The sequence below is a fragment of the Chiloscyllium plagiosum genome, unplaced genomic scaffold, assembly GCF_037043375.1.
Source record: "Chiloscyllium plagiosum isolate Xiang-an unplaced genomic scaffold, Cpla_swu_hap1 HiC_scaffold_7, whole genome shotgun sequence".
Classification (NCBI taxonomy): Eukaryota; Metazoa; Chordata; class Chondrichthyes; order Orectolobiformes; family Hemiscylliidae; genus Chiloscyllium; species Chiloscyllium plagiosum.
The window spans coordinates 65,660,199-65,675,420 of record NW_028270145.1 but is presented as its reverse complement, the minus strand read 5'-3'; the positions used below and the strand labels follow the sequence as shown (position 1 = coordinate 65,675,420).

At 43.7% G+C, this 15,222-nt stretch overlaps 1 protein-coding gene across 5 annotated transcripts in view; it reads left to right on the top strand.

Moving 5' to 3' along the window:
- The window catches only part of LOC122551628 (RNA-binding motif, single-stranded-interacting protein 1-like), a 210,437-nt gene that overhangs the window by 82,529 nt on the left and 112,686 nt on the right, over positions 1 to 15,222 (top strand). For all 5 annotated transcript variants that reach the window (XM_043693851.2, XM_043693850.2, XM_043693854.2 and 2 more), the window contains exon 3: positions 902 to 960. In XM_043693851.2, coding sequence (XP_043549786.1) covers positions 902 to 960 — 59 coding nt within the window. The remainder of the gene's footprint in view (positions 1 to 901; positions 961 to 15,222) is intronic.

Sequence of the window (15,222 nt, the reverse complement as noted above, 5' to 3'; positions counted from 1 at the left end):
AATTTGCCTGGATGGGTAGAACTCCGATAGTACTTGAGAAGTTTGACACTATTTGAGACAAGAATATCCAACGTGATTAGTACTACATCCTCATCAAACATTCACTGCCTCTGCAAACTAATGCACAGTAGTAAACTGTATGTAACATCTGCACGATGCTTGCAGAAATTCACCAAGGCTCCTGAGACAGCCCCTTTCAAACCCACGAGCACTACCATCCAGAAGGATAAGAGCAGTAGATACATTGGAACACCACCACCTGCAAGTTCTCCTCCCAGGCAGCACTGTCCTGACTTTACTTCCCTATGAAAAAATGGAACAGTTTGTATCTTTTTGTGCATTTTCAACCAAGTGATGCGTCATGAGTACATTCAAATATAATTTGTTGATGTTGATGGGGGTTGGTGGTGGGAATTGGAAAGACCTAAAATAAATTTGTGATTACAATCACTCCCTTTTTAGTCACTGAATTGGATGTCCTGCCTTTCTTGCTGCCTGTAGGAGTGGTAGTTTGGACCTATAACCTGCAGAATATTTCAAAGTAATATTTATCTGTAATAGAGAGGAGCTGAAAATGTGTTGCTGGAAAAGCACAGTGAGTAAGGCAGCATCCAAGGAGCAGGAGAATCGATGTTTTGGGCATGAGCCCTTCTTCAGCCCTTTCCTGAAGAAGGGCTCATGCCCGAAACGTCGATTCTCCTGCTCCTTGGATGCTGCCTGACCTGCTGTGCTTTTCCAGCAACACATTTTCAGCTCTGACCTCCAGCATCTGCAGTCCTCACTTTCTCCTGTAATAGAGAGGAGTCAATTATGATGTTTTGGCAGACCTACAACATTTTCAGAAATTTTACAGTTGCAGCAATAGTTCTTTTAATGTCCTTCATTCTCTTTTGTTTCCTAGGTATGGCAAAATAGTATCAACAAAGGCCATCCTGGACAAGACAACTAATAAATGCAAAGGTATTTTTTTAAATATGCTGCATTAATTTTTTGGGGATGGTAGCTAATTATGCAAATCCATTTTCACGTTCAAAAGTATAACATTAAAATGTTCAATTTTGCTCTAAACTGTGATCCTTTGTTCTTTTACTGTAACTGCTCAATTTGAGATATTTAGCTGCTAATATTGCATTTCTATTTCTGATTATTGATTGTTTAGTTTTCTCCACATTTGGAAATACAATTACCTGTTTGGAAAGCTCCTAAAATACACAAAAGAGTGAGTTATAAAATATTCATCAATCAACCATTTCGAAGGGTATTATTTTGCCAGCAAGCATTCTATGCAATATTGAGAATTGTTTTTATGGGTTTATTGAAACTTGTGGTAATGGTTGCCTCCTAGTAGATTATCCAGGGATAGGAATCAATCTAGGGTGACAATATTTCGTACTATTTAAAGAAATACTCAGAAATTTAATTGTATAACACCTATCTGTAGGAGTGCTGAATGACTGCCTGAGCAATCAACATAATAGGCAAGGAATGTGCAAAAGCAAACTGCCTGCCGTTTAGGATCAGTCTTCTCTCGTCTTCAGCGCCAACTTCAGGAATGAAGACATGTGAACAACTGGTGTATGTTCCTGAATGTTACAAATTTTTGATATTCCCCCAGTGTCTGTCTCTCAAATTGTTGAAACTGCCCAGCATCATGTAGCAGTAACTAACAGGAAGAATCCCTACAGTGTGGAAACAGTCCATTTGGCCCAGCAAGTCCACACCGACCCTCCGAAGAGTAACCCACCCAGACCCATTCCCTTATTTTTCTACATTTCCCCTGACTAATGCACATAACACTGTGCAATTTAGCTTGGCTAATCCACCTAACCTGCACATCTTTGGATTGTGGGAGGAAACCGTAGCATCCGGAGGAAACACATGCAGACACATGGAAATATACAAACTCCTCACGGACAGTCGCCCGATGCTGGAATGGAACCCGGGTCCCTGGTGCTGTGAGGCTGCATTGTTCACCACTGAGCCACCGTGCCACCCACAAAAGGATTATTTGAAGGGATCATATCAAACCTACATCTTGGCTGCTGTTTTTCTTGTCAGGTTGCTCTTAACTTCTGGAATTATTTTGGTATGTGGTCTCCCTCTTCATTTCACTGCTGGCATGCATCGTTTACTGGAACTATCTTGAGATCTGGAGGACTAGAAACAGAAGTAAATAAGAAAACAGAATTATAAAAGAGAGGAAGGCCACTGTAAGTGGCTATTATTATGCAGTGAACTTTCAGAGAACAATTTTTATGTTGTCTTAACTCAGGAACTATATTTGAGGCAGCTTTACTTCACAGAAAAGGCCATACTTAGAGTCATAGAGATGTACCGCGCGGAAACAGACTCTTCGGTCCAACTCGTCCATGCCGACCAGATGTCCCAACCCAATCTAGTCCCACCTGCCAGCACCCGGCCCATATCCCTCCAAACCCTTCCTATTTATATACCCATCCAAATGCCTCTTAAATGTTGTAATTGTACCAGCCTCCACCACTTCCTCTGGCAGCTCATTCCATACACGTACCACCCTCTGCGTGAAAAAGTTTCCCCTTGGGTCTCTTTTCTATCTTTCCCCTCTCACCCTAAGCCTATGCCCTCTAGTTCTGGACTCCCGACCCCAGGGAAAAGACTTTGTCTATTTACCCTATCCATGCCCCTCATAATTTTGTAAACCTCTATAAGGTCACCCCTCAGCCTCTAATGCTCCAGGGAAAACAGCCCCAGCCTATTCAGCCTCCCCCCATAGCTCAAATCCTCCAACCCTGGCAACATCCTTGTAAATCTTTTCTGAACCCTTTCAAGTTTCACAACATCTTTCCGATAGGAAGGAGACCAGAATTGCACGCAATATTCCAACAGTGGCCTGACCAATGTCCTGTACAGCCGCAACATGACCTCCCAACCCCTGTACTCAATACTCTGACCAATACTTGAATTATAAGGAGAAATTAAGGCTTAAAGGATATTTGCAAGAAATTTTTAATATCATAAGGGATGGCTGGATGGAGTAGATATGAGAAAATTGTTCCTCTTGGCAGTAGGATCAAGAATTAGAAGACAGCAATTTTTAAGCTTTCAGCAGAAGAAGCAATTTGACATTATGAGGAGGCATAAAGTACAAAGACGAGGAGGTTATGGCTTTTAGAACGTAGAACGTAGAACATTACAGTGCAGAACAGCCCCTTCGGCCCTCTGTTGCGCTGACCTGTGCAACCAATCTGAAACCTATATATCCTACACTCTTCCATTTTGACCCTTATGTTTATCCAATGACCACTTAAATGCCCTTAATGTTGGCGAGTCTACTATTGTTACAGACAGTGCATTCCACACCCCTACTACTCTGAGTATAGAAACTACCTCTGACATCTGTCCTATATCTGTCACCCCTGAATTTAAAGCTATGTCCCCTTGTGCTAGCCATCACCATCCAAGGAAAAAGGCTCTCACTGTCCACCCTATCTAACCCTCTGATTATCTTATATGTCTCAATTAAGTCACCTCTTAATCTTCTTCTCTGTAACAAAAACAGCCTCAAGTCCCTCAGCCTTTCCTCATAAGACCTTCCCTCCATACCAGGCAACATCGTAGTAAATCTCCTCTGGACCCTTTCGACATCCTTCCTATAATGTGGTGACCAGAATTGTACGCAATACTCCCAAGTGTGGCCGTACCAGAGTTTTGTACAGCTGCAGCATGACCTCTTGGCTCTGAAACTCAATCCCTCTACCAGTAGAAGCTAACACACCATATGCCTTCTTAACAACCCTATCAACTTTCAGGGATCTACGTACATGGACACCGATCTCTCTGCTCATCTACACTGGCAAGAATCTTACCACTAGCCCAGTACTCTTCATTCCTGTTGCTCCTTCCAAAGTGAATCACCTCACACTTTTCTGTATTAAACTCCATTTGCCACCTCTCAACCTCACTCAGCAGCTTATCTATGTCCTTCTGTAACCTGCAACATCCTTCCACACTATCGACAACTCCACCGACCTTAGTGTCATCCGTAAATTTACTAACCCACCCTTCTGCACCCTCACCTAGGTCATTTATTAAAATTACAAACAACAGCGGCCCCAAAACGGATCCTTGCGGTACACTACTAGTAATTGAACTCCAGGATGAATATTTCCCATCAACCACCACCCTCTGTCTTCTTTCAGCTCGCCAGTTTCTGATCCAAACTGCTAAATCACCCACAATCCCATGCCTCTGTATTTTGTGCAATAGACTACCATAGGGAACCTTATCAAATGCCTGACTGAAGTAGATATACACATCAACCGCTTTACCCTCATCCACCTGTTTGGTCACCATCTCAAAAAACTCAATAAGGTTTGTGAGACAAGATCTGCCCTTCACAAAACGGTGTTGACTATCCCTAATTCCTTTCTAGATGATTATAAATCCTATCTCTTACAACCTTTTCCAACACTTCACCCACAACAAAAGTAAGACTCATTGGTCTATATTTACAAAAATTGTCTCTACTCCCCTTCTTGAACAAGGGGACAACATTTGCTATCCTCCAGTCTTCTGTTTACTATTCGTGTAGACAATGATGACATAAAAATCAAAGCCAAAGGCTCTGCAATCTCCTCCCTGGCTTCCCAGAGAATCATCGGATAAATCCCATCCAGCCCAGGGGACTTATCTATTTGCACACTTTCCAGAATTGCTAACATCTCCTCCTTGTGAACGTCAATCCCGTTTCAGGCTAGTAGCCTGTATCTCAGTATTTTCAACATTGTCTTTTTCTTGTGTGAATACTGACAAAAAAGTGTTCATTTAGTGCTTCCCCTATCTCCTCAGACTCCATGCACAACTTCCCACTCCTATCCTTGATTGGCCCTAATCTTTCTCTAGTCATTCTTTTATTCCTGATATACTGATAGAAAGCTTTGGGGTTTTCCTTGATTGTATCTGCCAACAACTTCTCAAGTCCTGTCCTGGTTCTTCTTAGCTCTCTCTTTAGGTCTTTCCTGGCTAACTTGTAACTCTCAAGTGCCCTAACTGAGCTTTCTTGTCTCATCAAACGTAAGCCTCATTTTGCCTCCTAACAAGAAATTCAACTTCTTTAGTAAACCACGGCTCCCGCGTTCGACCATTTCATCCCTGCCTAAGGTACATACTTATGAAGGACATGCAGTAACTCCACATTTCAATTGTGCCCATCCTATGCATCCTAAATCTTTTCTAATCTCATTATAATTGCCTTCCGCCCAGCTATAACTCTTGCCCTGTGATATATACCTATCCCTTTCCATCGCTCAAGTAAACATAACCAAATTGTGATCACTATCACCAAAGTACTCACTTACCTCTAAATGTAATGCCTGGCCTGGTTCATTACCCAGTTCCAAATCTAATGTGGTCTCGCCCCTTGTTGGCTTGTCTACATATGATGTCAAGAAACTATCCTGCACACATTAGACAAAGGCTGACCCATCTAAAGTAATTGAACTATAGTATTTCCAGTCAATATTTGGAAAGTTAAAGTTCCCCATAACAATTACCCTGTTGCTCTTGCTGCTATCCAGAATTATCTTTGCTATCCATTCCTCTACATTTCTGGAACTATTCGGAGGCCTATAAAAAATTCCCAATAGGTTGACCTCTCCCATGGTGTTTCTAATCTCAGCCCATACTACCTCAGTAGACGAGTCCTCAAATGTCCTTTCTGCTACTATAATACTGTCCTTCACTAACAATGCCACACACCTCCCTCTTTTACCATCTTCTCTGTTCTTACTGAAACATCTAAATTCCTGTCCCTGCTCTATCCATGTCTCCAAAATGGTTGCAACATTGAACTCCTGGTACTAACCCATGCTGCAAGTTTACCCACCTTATTCTAGATGCTCCTGGTGTTGAAGTAGACACACTTCAAACCACCTTCCTGCTTGCTAGTGAACTCTTGCAAGCTTGAAACCTTATTCCTGACCTCACTACTCTCATACTCCTGGACATTGGAACTAGAATTTAGGATCCCACTCCCCGACCAAATTAGTTTAAAACCACCTGAAGAGCTTTAGCAAATTTCCCCCCCAGGATATTGGTACCCCTCTGGTTCAGGTGTAGACCATCCTGTTTGTAGAGGTCCTACCTACCTCAGAAAGACCCCCAATTATCCAGGAATCCGAAACTCTCCTACCTGCGCCATTCCTGTAGCCACGATTTCAACTCCTCTCTCTCCCTATTCCTCACCTCACTAGCACATGGCATGGGCAACAAACCAGAGTTAATAACTTTCTTTGTACTAGCTCAAAGCTTCCACCCTAGCTCTCTGAATTTCTGCCTTAAATCTACATCCCTTTTCCTACCTATGTTGTTGGTGCCTGTGTAGACCATGACTTGGGGATGCTTCCCCTCCCCCTCAAGGATCACAAAAACAAGATCTGAGACATCTGAATCCTGGAACCTGGGAGGCAATGCACCAAACATGAATCTCTCATTCCCACAGAACTTCCTATCAGTCACCTAACTACAGAGTCCCCAGTGACTAATACTTCGCTCATCTTCCCCCTTCCCTTCTGAGCAACACGGACAGTCTCTGTGCCAGAGACCTGTACTCCATGGCTTATCCCTGGTAAGTCGCTCCCCCCCAACAGTATCCAAAACAGTATACTTGTTACTGAGGGGAATAGCCACAGGCGTTCCCTGCACTGCCTGCCGGTTCCCTTTCCGTCCCATGACTATAAACTATGCCTTTTTCTTGCACCTGAGGTGTGACTTCCTCCCTGTAATTCCTCTTTATAACCCCCTCCGCCTCCTGAAAGATCTTAAGTTCACCCAGCTCTGATTCCCTAATACAGTTTTCGAGGAGCTGGAGTTGGAAGCACTTCCTGCAGAGTAAGTCACCAGGGACACTAGTGGTGATCCTTACCTCCGACATTCTGCAGGAAGAACATTGAACTGCCCTAACTTTCATTCCCACTATGCTAAATTCCCAAAGAGACTGCTGAAAAAAAATTAAAAAATCTAGTAACCTTACCAATATGGCACATGGAATTTAATTTTGGTTAGAGGAGGAGGATGGGTGGGAGACACTACCTAAGTAGTGTTTCAGTAACGCAACTGGCCAAATGTATTACTTCACTTACTCAACAATCCCGTGTCCGCTCCTGCTAAGTGTGTACTCCGCCTATTCACAAAGTAAGTTTTTAAATCAGTAACTGACCTTTTTAAAAAAAAGTTCATTCATGAGATAAGGGTGGTGCAGGCTAGGCCAGCATTTATTGCCTATCCCTAATTGCCCAGAGGGCTTTGAAGAGTCATTCACATTGCTGTGAGGCTGGAGTCTCACGTATGCCAGTCCGGACTTCCCAGTCACCGTGCATTTCAATTCCCTTAACCTCTCCCTCTCTGACATAACCATGTTTGGCTTCCTCCATTGCTACTATGAACCACATAGGAACAAAACCTCATCTTCTGCTTGGGCAGCCGGTAGCCCAGAAAACTCAACATTAAGTTCTCCAATTTCAAATAACCTCCCTCCCCATCCCCCAACTTCCAGCCCCTCCCAATCCCTTCCACTGCTCCCTGCCACCAACCAGGTCATACCCTCCACCTGTCTTTACATTCCAACTTCACCACCCTTTTCCCCACCCCCCCACCACCACGTTTATCTGCAGCTCCCCCCACATCGACCCCCCCAGTCCTGAAGAAAGGTTAAATCTGAAATGTTGACTTGTCTACTTCCTGATGTTGCCTGGCTTGCTGTGTCCTTCCAGCCTCCTGCTTGTCTATTTTGGATTCCAGTATCTGCAGGTTTTTTTGTCTCTAGTCTAGGTAAGGTTGGCAGTTTCCTTCCCGAAAGGATATTAGTGAACCAGATGCGTGTTTCTGACAACTGACAGTGGCTTCATGGTCATCACTAGTCTGTCAATTCTAGATTTTTATTGAATTCAAATTCCACTGTCTACCATGGCAGGATTCAAATCCAGATCCCCAGAGCATTAGTTGGGTCTCTGGATTAACAGTCCAGTGATAATACCACTAGACTGTCACCTCCTTGGAGTGCCCAACTTTAAAACATTTGTCCTACCCTAACTGGGATGTTGTGTCCAGTTCTGTGCATGATAACTTCCGAAAGATATGAAAGCTTGAGAGAGTATACAAAAAATATTTACAAGAATCATTCCAAGGATAGGATTAGAGATTATCATCCTTCAAAGAGAAGGTTCAGAGGAGGTTTGTTGAAGGGAATCAAATCATAACGAGTCTGGATAGTGTAGTTTGGGCGAAATGTCCCATTGGCAAAGAGGTTGAAAACCAGGGCACATCAATTTTAACAAAAGCAGACGTTGCTGGAAAAGCTCAGCAGGTCTGGCAGCATCTATATGAAGAGATATCAGAGTTAATATTTGGGTCCAGCAACCCTTCCTCAGAACTGATGGAGCTGAGAAATGTTGGTTTTTATGCAGAAGATAGGGTGGGGAGAGGGGGTAAGGAGTAAACGATAGGTAGGGATAGAACCCAAAGAAAGAGAAAAACAGTTGGTCAGACAAGAGTCAATAACGATCTGGCGAGGAGGGTGAATAGCTGATATGATAACAAGACCTGGTGTATGTGGCAGGAGGCGAGGACATGAGGGAGTACAGGCCCTAAAGTTATTGAACTTGATATTAAGTCGGGAGGGCTGCAGTTCCCCAAATGGAAAATGGGGTGCTGTTCTTCCAACTTGGGCTGAGCTTTGCAGGAGCACTGCAGCAAGCCTGAGACCGAGATATTGGCCAAGGTTCAGGGTGATGTAGTAAAGTGGCGGGCAACTGGAAGCTCAGGGATTTTTTTTCAGCCAGAACATGGATGTTCTGTGAAGCTGACACCCAGTTTATACTTTGTTACCCCAATGTAGATGAGGACACATTGTGAGCAGCGAATGCAGTAACCTAGATTGTGTGAAGTGTAGGTAAAGCACTGCTTCACCTAGAACGTGTGTTTGAGCCCTTGGATACTGAGGAGGGAGGAAGCAAATGGGCAGATGTAACACCTCTGGGCACAGGACTCTGGCACAGAGTCTGTCTCTGCTGCTCAGAAGGGAAGGGGGTAGAGGAGCAGAGCCGTAGTCATTGGGGACTCCATAGTTAGGGGGATAGATAGGAGGTTCTGTGGGGACGAGAGAGACTCATAGTTGGTGTGTTGCCTCCCAGGTGCCAGGGTTCGTGATGTCTGATCATGTTTTTTGGGATTCTTAAGGGGGAGGGGGGAGCAGCCCCAAGTCATGGTTCACATAGGCACCAACGACATAGATAGGAAGAGAGATGGGGATTTAAGGCAGAAATTCAGGGAGCTAGGATGGAAGCTTAGAGTGAGAATGAACAGAGTTGTTGTCTCTGGTTTGTTGCCCATGCCACGTGCTAGTGAGGCAAGGAATAGGGAGAGAGAGGAATTGAGCACGTGGCTACAGGGGATGGTGCAGGAGAGAGGGTTTTGGATTCTTGGATAATTGGGCTCTTTCTGGGGTAGGTGGGACCTCTACAAGCATGGTCTTCATCTGAACCAGAAGGGTTCCAATATCCTGGGGAGGAAGTTCGCTAAGGCTATTGGGGTGGGTTTAAACTAATCCAGCAGGGGGATAGGAACCAAAATTGTAGTTCAAATATAGAAAAAGTTGAGAGTAGGGAGGTCCGAAATCAAATTTCAGGGATGCAAAATGGCACCGGCAAGCAAGAAGTTGGTTTGAAGTATGTCTACTTCAACACCAGGAGCATCCGAAATAAGGTGGGTGAACTTGCAGCATGGGTTGGTTCCTGGGACTTCGATTTTGTGGCCATTTTGGAGACATGGATAGAGCAGGGACAGGAGTGGTTGTTGCAGGTTCCAGGATTTTGATGTTTCAGTAAGAACAGAGAAGATGGTAAAAGGATGGGGTGGGTCGGGGGTGGCATTGTTGGTCAAGGACAGTATTACAGTTGCAGAAAGGATATTTGGGGACTCGTCAACTGAGGTAGTATGGGCTGAGGTTAGAAACAAGAAAGGAGAGGTCACCCTCTTGGGAGTTTTCTAGAGGCCTCCGAATAGTTCCAGAGATGTAGAGGAAAGGATAGCAAAGATGATTCTTGATAGGAGTGAGAGAGACAGGGTAGTTTTCAGGGGGGACTTCAAAACTTTCCAAATATTGACTGGGAACACTATAGTACGAGTACTATAGTTGGGTCAGCTTTTGTTCAGTGTGTGCAGGAGGGCTTCCTGACACAGTATGCAGACAGGCCAACAAAGGGCGAAGCCACATTAGATTTGGTACTGGGTAATGAGCCCGGCCAGGTGTTAGACTTGGAAGTAGGTGAGCACTTTGGTGATAGCGATCACAATTCTGTTATGTTTACTTTAGTGATAGAAAGGGATAGGTGTATACCACTGGGCAAGAGTTACAGCTGGGGGAAAGGCAATTATGATGCGATTAGGCAAGATTTAGGAAGCATAGGATGGGGAAGGAAACTGCAGGGGATGGGCACATTAGAAATGTGGAGCTTATTCAAGGAAAAGCTCCCATGTGTCCTAGATAAGTATGTACCTGTCAGGCAGGGAGGAAGCTGCAGAGCGCGAGAGACGTGGTTTACGAAGGAAGTGGAATCTCTGGTCAAGAGGAAGAAGAAGACTTATGTTAGGATGAGATGTGAAGGCTCAGTTAGGCTCCTTGAGGGTTACAAGGTAGCCAGGAAAGACCTAAAGAGAGAGCTCAGAAGAGCCAGGAGGTGACATGAGAAGATGTTGGCAGATAGGATCAGGGTAAACCCTAAGGCTTTCTATAAGTATTTAAGGAATAAAAGAATGACGAGAGTAAGATTAAGACCAATCAAGGATAGTAGTGGGAAGTTGTGTGTGGAGTCAGAGGAGATAGGGGAAGCACTTAATGAATATTTTTCGACAGTATTCACTCTAGAAAATGACAATGTTGTTAAGGAGAATACTGAGATACAGGCTACTAGACTAGGTGTAATTGAGGTTCACAAGGAAGAGGTATTAGAAATCCTGCAGAGTGTGAAAATAGATAAATCCCCGGGCAGGATGGGTTTTATCCGAGGATCCTCTGGGAAGCCAGGGAGGAGATTGCCGAGCCTTTGGCATTGATCTTTAAATCGCCATTGTCTACAGGAATAGTGCCAGAAGACTGGAGGATAGCAAATGTGGTTCCCATGTTCAAGAAGGGGAGTAGAGACAACCCTGGTAATTATAGACCAGTGAGCCTTACTTCAGTTGTTGGTAAAGTGTTGCAAAAGGTTATAAGAGATAGGATTTCTAATTATCTAGAAAAGAATAATTTGATTAGGGATAGTCAGCACGGTTTTGTGAAGGGTAGGTCATTCCTCGCAAACCTTATTGAGTTCTTTGAGAAGGTGACCAAACAGGTAGATGAGAATAAACCAGTTGATGTGGTGTATATGAATTTCAGCAAGGTGTTCGATAAGGTTCCCCACAGTAGGCTATTGTACAAAATGCGGAGGAATGGGATTGTGGGAGATATAGCAGTTTGGATCAGTAATTGGCTTGCTGAAAGAAGACAGAGGGTGGTGGTTGATGGGAAATGTTCATCCTGGAGTCCAGTTACCAGTGTCGTACCGCAAGGGTCGGTGTTGGGTCCACTGCTGTTTGTCATTTTTATAAACGACCTGGATGAGGGTGTAGAAGGGTGGGTTAGCAAATTTGCAGATGACACGAAGGTCAGTGGAGTTGTGGATAGTGAAGAAGGATGTTGTAGGTTACAGAGAGACATAGATAAGCTGCAGAGCTGGGCTGAGAGTGGCAAATGGAGTTTAATGTGGACAAATGTGAGGTGATTCACTTTGGTCGGTGTAACCGGAATGCAAAGTACTGGGCTAATGGTAAGATTCTTGGTAGTGTAGATGAGCAGAGAGATCTCGGTGTCCAGGTATGCAGATCCTTGAAAGTTGCCACCCAGGTTGACAGGGTTGTTAAGAAGGCATACAGTGTTTTAGCTTTTATTAATAGAGAGATCAAGTTCCGGAACCATAAGGTTATGCTACAGCTGTACAAAACTCTGGTGCGGCCGCACTTGGAGTATTGTGTACAGTTCTGGTCACCGTGTTATAAGAATGATGTGGAAGCTTTGGAAAGGATGCAGAGGAGATTTACGAGGATGTTGCCTGATATGGAGGGAAGGTCTTACGAGGAAAGGCTGAGGGACTTGAGGCTGTTTTCATTAGAGAGAAGGTTGACAGGTGACTTAATAGAGACATATAAGATAATCAGAGGTTTCGATAGGGTGGACAGGGAGAGCCTTTTTCCAAGTATGGTGACGGCGAGCACGAGGGGGCATAGCTTTAAATTGAGGGGTGATAGATCTAGGACAGATGTCAGAGGTAGTTTCTTTACTCAGAGAGTAGTAAGGGTATGGAATGCTTTGCCTGCAATGGTAATAGATATGCCACCTTTAAGTACATTTAAGTCGTCATTGGACAAGCATATGGACATACATGGAATCGTGTAGGTTAGATGGGCTTCAGATTGGTATGACAGGTCGGCGCAACATTGAGGGCCGAAGGGCCTGTACTGCGCTGTAATGTTCTATGTTTTCTGGCTTTTGACGGGGAAAGTGCCGTGGGGCTGTTGGGTAGGTAGAGGGGTATTGGGAGTGAAGGAAATGTGGATCAGGGTGTCTTGGAGGGGACAGGACCTGCGGAAGGCATACAAGGGAGGGGAGGGAAATATGTGTCTGGTGGTGCAATCTCACTCGAGGTGGTGGAAATGTTGTCTGGTGCTCTTGTGGGTGCAGATGCAGTCGGGATAGTAGGTAATTGCTGTTGTGGGAGGGAAGCGAGGGGGTGAAGGCGAAAGTGCAGGAGATGGTTCAGACCCGTTTGAGGGCCCTGTCCACAACAGTGTTGGGAAATCCTCTGTTGAGGAAGAAGGTAGACATTTTGGAGGCTCCCTTGTTGAATTTGACTTCCTTAGAACATATGAGAAGGAGACAGAGGAACTGGGAAAATGGAATGGAATTTTCACAGGAAACAGTGAGGGGATCTATAGTCTAGCATCCGCAGTTCTTTCGGTTCATATCAATTTCATGTTTGGTTTGATTTGATTTATTGTTGTCTCATGTACTTAGGTACAGTGAAAAGTTTTGTCTTGTGTGCAGTACAGGCAAATTATACCATACAAAGTGCATAAGTGTAAAAGAACAGAGCAAGGAGTACGTGTTACAGCTGCAGAGAAGGTACACAATGAGCGAGATCAATATTAAATTTTGAAATTGTCCAAACCTGATGCACGCCTCTGTTTTTCCTTGGCGAGCGCCTCAATCTACTTAACAAGAGAATGTTTTCTTTAACTACTAAGCATCAACTGTTCTGATATAGGCATCATCCCATAAATGCAACCTTTGGCAGAATGTAATGCAGCAAAACAGCTATTGTTCTCACATGCTGTCTCTCGCCACTAGAAAGAAACAATCCACTCTTTCTGATTTTTCTTTAAGAGGAAACCTCTCTGGCTGGGTCTTCAGTCTAGCAGCAGAGAAACCTCTAGCTGTCCCCTCCAGTAGCTAACTAACAAATAAAATACCAACTGGAAACAAAACCCGAGTCCTCATGGTCCGAATAGCCTGTCCCTACCCACACATGATTCTATTGTTTTACTCTGAAAAAAACACCTGGGAGAAACCCAAAGCTATTCACAAAGTACCTGCCAGAAGGAGACACCTCACCACCACTGTGACAAAACCCCTCTACAAGAGAGACCGGACAGAACACATCTCTTAAAGCAACAATATAATCACATTAGGCCAACATTTATTGCCCATCCCTAATTTCCTTGGATAGTTTAGAGTCAATCCCATCACAAAGGATGTGGAGTCACATGTAGACAAGACCAGGTAAGGACAGCACATTTTCTTCGCTAAAGAGCATTGGTGAACCAGATGGATTTTTCTAACAATTCTTAGTGGCTACATGATCACCAGCTTTTTATTCCAGATTTTCTTTGAATGCAAATTTCACCATCCAACATGACCATGTCGCCTGTACATTGGCTTGGAGTTCTGAATTACTGGTCAATTACTATCTGTCATTGACAAGAATTGCAACTAAGCAGACTCTAGATCCAAGGAAACAACAGTCAACATCAGTCGAAACACTTTTCACTGTTATCTCCCAAGATATATGTGGCAATAAATCATTCATATGTGGTTACGAGTTAAAACTCGAATCTTCTTATAAAACTCCTCCATTTATACACAAACAGGAAAATCATGTGTGAGATGTGAGATTGATAGAGAGAGAACTGGGAAAGCTGTACAGTGGTCTGTGTTCACAGGATCTGATATGATTATTCTTGTGCTGATCAGAACACTGCTTTTTGGCCTTCCTCCAGATGTTCTCACTGCAGGGTGGCTAGTTCATGCTTATAAAAAACTTGTTAATTACAAGTTACAGCTTACAGTAACTACTGAAGGAGAAAGAGCTGTTTTTCAGGCTATAAGTATCTTTTACTCCAGTGAACAGAGAGCTCCTGAGCTGGTGGAGATCTGAGGGCTTCTCGCTATCTTTACAGCCCCAGCACATTCAGTTACTTCTGAACTAATCACAGCAGGCAGAGGACCTTTGCTCTGTGGACCAGTTACTGACAATAATGAACTAATTGCCAACTGAATAACCATTTGTCTACATCACTTAGTTCCAGCTTGTTGGCAAACTACTCTGCAACTATAGCCTGAACACTCAGTGATGTAAATGATACTTAAAATGAGTGTCCAGTTACTTGCTTTTTAAAACTGCAGTAATTCTTCTACAATCCGCAAAGCTGTTCTTTTCCCATTTCAGGTCACGATTAAAACTCCAGTAATGCAAAGTTGCAGTTTTTGCAACATTTTTTACTTGGGTAAATGTGTGGTATGAATGACACATTATGCATGGTAAAAATGAGGTTCTCTCACAACATTTGGGAAGCATCTAAATGAGTAATAAAAATGCCAGGGCATCGTAGGCTATGGAGCAAGTGCAGGGAAAACAGGATTAGTGTAGGTTGGTTGGCATAGACATGGTGGGCTGAAGGTCCTGTTTCTATGATTGTTTTTATATTTCTTTCTCTTTTAAAAACTGGAGTGCAATGGGAGAAAACTATTTTCAAAAACTGCATTTATCAGGATAGTTGCAAATTTCACAGCAAGGAATTTGATACTGAGTCTAGATGGTTATATCATTGATAGTCACGGGTGAGGTGCCGGAAGACTTGGAGGTTGACTAACAT